Source organism: Micrasema longulum, unplaced genomic scaffold (genome assembly GCF_059751315.1).
Source record: "Micrasema longulum isolate JH-2025_06_02 unplaced genomic scaffold, ASM5975131v1 h1tg002204l, whole genome shotgun sequence".
NCBI classification, from domain to species: Eukaryota; Metazoa; Arthropoda; class Insecta; order Trichoptera; family Brachycentridae; genus Micrasema; species Micrasema longulum.
In genome coordinates this window covers 144,045-153,094 of record NW_028279367.1, presented here as the reverse complement: position 1 = coordinate 153,094, position 9,050 = coordinate 144,045, and the positions used below count along the sequence as shown (strand labels likewise).

The 9,050-nt window shown below is 29.6% G+C and overlaps 1 protein-coding gene across 2 annotated transcripts in view; it reads right to left on the bottom strand.

The window, feature by feature from the left end:
- Nucleotides 1-4,882: 4,882 nt before the first annotated feature.
- Nucleotides 4,883-9,050, bottom strand: part of nebu (solute carrier family 2 member nebulosa) — a 28,904-nt gene continuing 24,736 nt past the window's right edge. For both annotated transcript variants that reach the window (XM_088239628.1, XM_088239627.1), the window contains exons 2-3: nucleotides 8,221-8,338; nucleotides 4,883-6,232 (exon numbers count right to left, since the gene is read on the bottom strand). In XM_088239628.1, coding sequence (XP_088095754.1) covers nucleotides 4,884-6,232; nucleotides 8,221-8,317 — 1,446 coding nt within the window. In that variant the 5' untranslated portion in view covers nucleotides 8,318-8,338 and the 3' untranslated portion in view covers nucleotide 4,883. The remainder of the gene's footprint in view (nucleotides 6,233-8,220; nucleotides 8,339-9,050) is intronic.

Genomic DNA, 9,050 nt, shown 5'->3' with positions numbered 1-9,050 from the left:
ACATTACAAATGAAGAGGTTCTTCAAAGAATCGAAGGTGGAAGGCACCTGCTCAGGACCTTGTCCGAAAGGCGAGTGAGATGGATCGGCCATAACAACTATGGAAGACGTCAAGAAGGCCTCCTGCATGTCATAATGGAGGGGATGACCAAGGGGACAAATTCTAGGGGACGCCCACGCAGAGAGTACCTGGAGGACCTATTAGAGGACGTGCGCTGCTCATCATATGTTGACTTTAAAAGAGCCGCACAAGACAGGGAGGAATGGAGGAGAAGAATGAAAGTAATTGCTGCCAGCCAATCCCAGGATTGAGACCAGAGAAAGAAAAAAACAACCAATATTTAGCTTAAAAATATGAAATTTGTTTTTTTATGTTATATTTTAAGAGGGTACAGTAGAACATCATTTATCCGAACTCTAGTCATCCGGATTGCCAAATATTCAGGTCGTTATCAGAAAAAAAAAATAATCAGGTTTAAAATTTCATTTTAATTGTGCAATTAACTTTGCTGGACATGTTTAAGTAAGTTTTTACGAGATTCTAATTTGCTGAATTGTTTCAAAAGCAATAAAATCTAGCACTCATCAATTAGAGTTTTACCATATTGGCTGATTTTTTTAAAGTATTTATACAGGTTTATAATAAAAATGACTACATAGATAATAATATAACACAAATAACGGAATAAATAATTTTATTTAATATTTTAAGACATCTAGGTATTAACTAAAATACTACTTACAAGGTAGATGGTACTATAGTACTATTAGTCAAATTTTCAATAGCATACATAAAATCGATGGGCCAATAACCCAAAAACGTATCTACAAAATCACTTATGTTGAAGAGAAGAAAAAAAAAAGGAGAAAACAACTTTTTTAACAGATTAATCTTACTTTATAGCAAAATCGGATTAAGTTCATGAATTCTAATATTTTAATTGGAATAGATATTGCGTAGATTTTGTTATGGATAGAACCGATAATCGGAAACGTTTCCGCAAACCTAACTCAAAAATACATTTTTGTAGATACATTTGTATTATTGATCCATCAAAACAATATTTTCTATAATATAGAGATGAAAAAATAATAGGTCGGAAATATATCTGGGATTTCCATAATGCAGATGAAATGTTAGTATTTCTTAAAAGTCATGTTTTAATTTATGAGGTACTTTTGATGCAATGAAAATTACATTTCAATTAAATAATACTATTTAGATACATAAATCAAATGGTTTTTTTTTTTTTTAATTAAATTTTTGTTACTTTTTAAAGCTTTTGATAAAATAAGAAACCCGACAAATTACTCCGAATACATTTTTTCAATACTAAAATTATTATTACGATTTCTAAAATGAAATGACGCACATTCTAGGATCTAAAATATTCCAAAAATACATTTCAACTTAAATTGACAATATTTCATTGATTCTTGGCGACTAAGATAACAATTATTTTTACCTCATTAACTTAACTATTTTTATTTTATTTCATATAATTGAAATTTTATCATAAAAATATATACTTACAAAAATACTTCTAATCAAATATCACATAATTCACTATCATTCAAACAAAATGCTTGGCATATATTTAAAACAACACAACATAAAAAAATACAAATTACATAACATTGACATGCGCTAAGTAAAGTGCTCTAACTGCAAATCATACTTCGCAGGAGAGAGCTAAAAAGTTTTCCTCATTTTACAAATGTTTGAGTCTACTTTTTACCATATTGATGTGCTATATTTTTAAAAATTATTGTTGTGTTTCTGATCCTATATAATATTTGTGATGATATAACTCATGTCTGTGTCAATTAATTGCTCGTCCCAACTCAACACAGGACTTTTAGTCAGTAAAAAACGTATAATAAACTAATCTATTAGTAAATATTTTTTATTAATTAACCTTTGTATCTGACAACAAATTTTTGTTTTTTTTTTCTGCAGTTTTTTCATGTTCAACAGCGCAGTACTTTACGTGGGGCATGTTGATATATCATATGTTTAAATTAAAACAGTGGGTGCAGATATCTTTGGATACCATGTAAAAACAACCTTTACCATTTGATAATAGAGTTTAATTAATATTTAGAAAAAACCTTAGGTAAGGTGCAATAAGGCAAACAATATCATTAAATAAGTTAGTATTTCTAGTGTTCTTCTAAATAAAGTATAAAATAACCTTGTTGAAAATGCTGAATATCCTTAGCCTATTTAACATGTTTTGTGACTGATAAATCTGTATGTACTATGCACTGATCGTTTCGCGATCTGGTGCTGATATAGTGAAATTGTACAATTAATAAGGTTTCATGTACCACAAAGATGTGCAAAGCAACAAATGTTATTTCTGGAAGAAAACAGCCAAACCAAGGTCAATTAAAATAATGTAATTAATTGGTTGGCAGTTATTAATAATAATAATGGGAATATTGTTGATATTTTTAACACAAATGATTCACAAATCAAAAAAAAATCTAGAATATTACTTTTTACTTTAAATTTACATTAATTGTATTTAGTTTTCTTCTCATATACAAGTGTATTTTGTATCTGATCCTTGTTTTTATTTTATATTTTAATTTTTGTTCTCCAATTGAATTTGCTTTATTTAATGTATAATATTTAACGCAAGTTTTACATCGCCTGCACCAATGCAGTGAGTATATTTAATTTTGTATTACTGTGTACAATAAAAGGCGGTAAGCCGTGTAAAAAAATTATCTATCTTGCCAGGCTGGGATGAAGATTCTTACAGGCTTGTCGCACTAAAAAAGTTAAATAATTGTTGGGTTTTTATCAAAATGTGCAAAATAGGTTGCATTATTAAACTTTTTTCATGCAACCCAGTTTATCAATTTTGACAACACAATTATTTGATTGCAATTTGTCCTCAGAGTAATTAAAAATTATAAATGATTATTACAATAAAATTCACAATAAAAAATGTATACTAACTATCTACCCGCTTCAAAACTTCATAGTATCAACTAAAAACAAATAATCCATAATACATCGAAATCATAAACCCACGAAAATCCCGGTAACAGTGCAAATTTCATTAACAAGTGCGTAAATTATTTTGAAGATGCAATATGGATTATTATCCAGTGTATTGTTTAGACCTAAATTCTAGAAAAGAGTCTACCATCTCAATTCAATTTAGCAAAGAACTAATGTGATGTTGGCAGATTCACTGTATGTATTAATAAAATATTTTGTCATAGCTTTCCTGCATCAAAAATAACAATTACACAACAGTATTAATAATTACAATAAATGGCAATTTAAAAATTAGTAAATGTATATGATTTTTTCATATTAGATTAAATGTTTTATTTAGATAAAAAAAACATTCACATAATATAAGCGAATACCCACAGAGTAATAATGCGTTGGTGAATTATTACTCTGAGCAATTACCTATGTTTGAAAAAATATAAATTTCCATTCGGCTTCATGTAACATATTCTTCTCTATTTTAATCTCATGTAATAATCCAAAACACACAGTATTTATTTATTACACATCATCGTTACAAGATCTGTACTAGTTATATTCTATTAATGAAGAAAAATGATACTTTAACAGATAACTATACATTAAAAATATATGAATATTTATAAATATAAATTGATATAATATTATGGACATATTGTTTAGTTTGTATTAAAATTGCAGTGAATTCATAATTAATATGATTTTATAAAACAAAATATATTTTATTATTTACTGACTAAAACTATGTAATTTACCATAGATTTACATTTAATGCATATTTATTATGATACATTTGTTAGTATTTTAATTTTTAATAACTAATTTGGTTGCTACCATGATGAAGGTCATAATGTTTTTCATATTAGTTTTATGATATGTAGGAGCAATATGTATAAGAATCGTAAAACAAAATAATATACATATCTAATTGTAAAATTACGATAACAATGGGCGGACACATATAATATTTCATGATTGTGAAGGAAATTGAAAATATATCATATTATAGAAAATATGTCATACAACAGTATAGGTAAATAAGAAAAAATATATATTGATTACAATTATTAGTAGGTACAATTTTAATTTCAAACACCAAAAGTGATGTGGAATATATGCAGATTAAACTATTGGTATTCAAATCATTACTAGCTGAATATTTTACAACATTGATTACTGACCTAAGAGTTGTGTTCTTAATATCAACCTCTATAAAGCAAAACAATAGTTAAATTCCACACAAGGGCCATACCTTTGTGAGTTTTTTATTTTATATATGTGATGTGTGTTATGTATATTTAACATTTATCATAAAAAGAAAAAGTGCAAAAAACATTTTCCTAACTGTGAATTAGATAAAAAAGGCTCAGTAAAGAAAGGTGTACATTAAATTTGCTACGTACTGACAAACAAAAATCACATATGACTACATAAAATTTAAGAAAATGATGAAATAATGGCGATTATTTTAATTTGGTTTTGATAAAGCAAAAATTCTACACTCTCAAGTTTGGGCAAACTTGAGACTTTACCCATTAAACACGGAAATTATTACACTAAAATCCTCAAGTTATAGATTTCAAGATTAAAGCCAAAAGCATAAGTCAAATTGACTTTTCATTTTGTGCATTGAAGTATCTATCTATTATTAAAATGCGCTCAATTAAAATAATGACTATCTTTAAAAATTGGCAGAGTTATGAACTATCTAAGAGAAAATATCATTTAAATATTATTTCAGTTTTAAAACTGACCAAAAAGATTTACGTATCAAGTTGATAAGTCATTCTATCCAAAGATGAATAAAACATCAACATGAATTATGATAAAACATGCATTTATATCAAGTAAGAAAAACATTTATAATAGCTTTATTTATTTTCATTTTTCTCAGTAATAGGAGCCTCACCTCCAAGCATTGCTTGGATCTCATCGAGACTTTTACCCTTAGTTTCGGGAACAAAGAAGAACACTAAGGGTACACTGATTAAAGAAATAGCCGCAAAGAACCAAAAAACTCCATCACTACCCATGCTGTCCCGCATCATATTGAAAGTTCTCGTGATAATGAATGCCAAAACCCAATTGAAAGTTCCAGCAGTGGAACTGATGAATGCTTTAATGTTAGAAGTACATAGTTCTCCAGAAATCATCCAAGGAATTGGCCCAAAACCGAGAGAGAAACTAACAATGAATATACACAGGGATACAAGAGGTAGCCAAGACAAACTGGCTGCCAGATCCGGATTTGAACCATCATATTTAATATTAAAGTAAACTCCGAGAGCTATGCCACAAACCGACATCATGAATCCAGAAAACAAAAGCAAAACTTTCCTTCCCAACATATCAACAACCACCGTTGATATAAGTGTAGCAGCCACTTGTACTACACCGATAATGATTGAAGATATTTTACTCGAAATATCGGCACCAGATGACTCAAAAATATCTTCCGTATTGAATAAAACAGCGTTAATACCGGAAAATTGTTGGAAGAACATTAAACTGTAGCAAATTACAAGAGCTTTGATTGCACTTTTGTTGGAAAATGATTCTACAAAGGACATAGGATTGTTTTGAGAATCATTGACTTTTCTTTGAATATTTTGCAATTCAGTTTCAGAATCATATTTGTCACCTCTCAGGCGAATCAAAGCTTGTTTAGCTTCTTCCAAACGGTTATGAGATACAAGGAAGTGTGGAGTCTCAGGCATAAAGAAGAATACTATGGCAAAAATTATCGGAACAACCATACAGATAAGATTGAATGCAAACAGGGAAATATAACTGCCGACAGCATACGCAAATAGAATACCGACAGTTATCATGAGTTGGAAGAAGCTTCCTAGAGTACCTCGAATTTCATCCTGAGCTATTTCGCTGGTGTAGGTCGGAGCAGTAACACAAAATGCTCCACCTGCAAAGCCAACGACAAACCTTCCAACCATTATCATGGGAACATTTACAGCCGTCACCAAGAGAATCCAACCGACAACAAATGGTATCGCCAATAGTAACATGGTTAATTTTCTTCCCAGTTTATCCATAATGAAACCGATTGGGATGCAGATAAAAGCAGCTCCAAGGGTCGCCAAGGAACCGATCCAATCTGCTTCATTATCAGACACGGGGAAACCATATTCTCCATCCTTCAGTCTGGGGTTAGCAGGAGCGGACCATCCCAGTACAGTACCAGTGGCCAATGCACCCAAAGTAGCTGAAATAGAGGCATTTGTTATAAATTAGTATTTCTATAGTAATTAGTGTTGAACAACATGTTTTTTAGTAGAATAACATCGGTTATTAATTGTAATAAAATCCTAATTGTAGTTTACTAATTTGTTTTAAGCTACAACTATGTGAAAATAATTTGGTTAACTGTATCAATTGGATGTTCGCCCATTTTAGGGGTCTTATTTTACAAACTTCTAATGGATATGAGTCCGCGATACTACCACAGGACCACAAGCTGATTCAATAGTTTAGAGGTCTTCATATTAATGAACATTAGGAACATTAGTACCAATAAATTACAATACCTACTTCAATGAATGTTAATAAAATTTAAGCCACGCGATAATATCTCCTCACAGAGTGTCGTCTGTTATTTCACACCTGTCGCCCATAATCTTGACGCAGAATACAGGAAAGATGGAATATTCCTATCAGATATTCACATTGTCATAAAAAGTAGTTATTATGCGCCAGTGTTCTTAGACTTTGCAACAATGGTGATTGGACGCATCAAAGTAATTAACCAAAATCAATGATCATTCTTCCTATTTCCAAGAGAATAAATTGTGATTTTTCCAGAGTACCATAGCTTAGTACATGACATATCTACAGGCCTCCCAATAAAAAAATGTCTCTTTTTAATTAATGCATCGCTGTTGTAAAAATAATACTCTTTACTAGCAGGCAAAAGTCCACTATTGCCAACATTCAACCCTTCAGACCTCATGTAATCTGCCAGTGTTTTATCGGCCCTTTGGGCATCGGCTGATTAGAATCTCGGGCACCTAGAAATATCGTCCCTTTGGACCTTAGAATTTATTTTTTGTTTATAGAAGTAATCTAAATGTAATAAATAATAATCTATCACTTAAAATAATGCTACAAAAACCACACAAAATTTACCGAAATATGTAATATCCATGCAAAAACATCGGTTAGTAAGCAATTAAATTGAAAAGTGAAGAATCTGTAATTTAAAATGATAACAGTCAGTTGTGGATGACTGTTACATAATGGTAAGTTCGGCCCTTCGAGGGACATTTAATCGGCCCCATGGGTCTTAATGAACCTGTTCTCATGGCCTTATTAAATCAGTCCTACAAGCCTCAGTTTATTGGCTCTTAAGGCCTTGGTTAATAAGGATCTCGGATGCGCTACATAAGTACAAAGAATACAAATTAAAATCAATATTTATGAATCTAATAATAAAAATAAAAAAGACATGTTATTTAGGATACAACTGAATTATTTTAGAAATGTAGAAAAATAATTAATTCTAGGGGAATATATAAATACTATATTGTACAATTCATTGATTTGTCAGAAAATAATCATAATATTATTATGAATTATTATAATCTAAAATGTAATAATACATTTAAAAGAATTGTAAAATATTTTCATCGTTCATCTTTAAAAATAAATTTAGAGGTGTGTGATAATAAGCTTCTTCTTCTTCTTATCGTTCCTCTCCCCGACGGAGGTTGGATATCATCGTAGCAATTAGTGATAATAATAATAATAATAGCATCATAGTGATAAAAATAATTGAAAAATATTCTCATTACTCAATTTACACAAAACAAATACAGAGAGATAATTATTATTAAGCATGGTATAATTGTATCTTATAAATTTATAAATGTCTGTTGGCTTTCCAATGAAATAAAATAAAATAAAAAAATAAAATAAAAAATAAAATTTATTATAAACACGTGCATAGGCAGAAGTAAAAAGGGTAAACACAATACGGCAATTTTGTTTAATAGCTTTAATTTTTTTTTATTTACTGTGTTGCATTAATATCTTTCTAGCAGAGTTAAATTATGAAGATAGTAACATGGACCCTAATCGGCAAATTAATATAAAACTGGAAGAAATTGTACAAAAAACAGACGGGCCTCTGATTGAAAGAATAATATAATAGATTATGTGCAGATAGTACAAAATACAATTTGAACATGTAACTACCTGCTAAAGCTGCAATATACTGTGGCAATTTCTTCCCCGGATATGCACCATTATCAACTAATTGTTGTTGTGATATTCCTATGGGCGGATTCTCCATTGTGCCGGAGGTTTCTGGTCTCTAAAATAAAGAAATCAAACACTTATTAATTATAATTTAATTTGAGCAGAATATTAGTAAAATGGTTGGAGCGATGCGGATGGCAGTGTGCTGGGAGAGGTGGAGGACAAATATCCATAACATGTTGAAGACAAAGTGAGAGGGTGGTGAGAAGAACGGCGCAGATTATGATGATTAGTGAATGGTGAAAATATAGAGCAATTGGTGTTGTATGCTAAGACCTTTGAAAATCTCCCTTGGTAATATAGACGAGAATAAAATGTGAGCATAATTTTTTTTAATACTTTCAAGTATTTTTACTTTGATTTTTTCAAATAAATGGTAATTTCACATATTAGTTGAAAAATACATTAATACAATAATAAAAATACAGGTTAGTAGAGACGTTATAAGTGAAAGATAGCATTGAACATTTAAAAAAAAAAAAAACTACAAGTTTTATATTTATATAGTTGGATAATTTATATGGTGCCATTTTCGTGAAAATCTGAATATGAGATTAATCGTATGTATTCATTGATCAGATCAATAGTGTGAAAAAAATGTACATAATTTCTTTGAATGTAAAAAAAAACTTTATATTATAAAAACTTTAAATAACAATATTAGATTGCTTATTGCTTTTGAGCTAATATATTTGAAGAAATGTATTTTAAAAACATCAAATATTAAAACATGTGAAAGTGATTATTTGTAAGATTTTAAATACTTC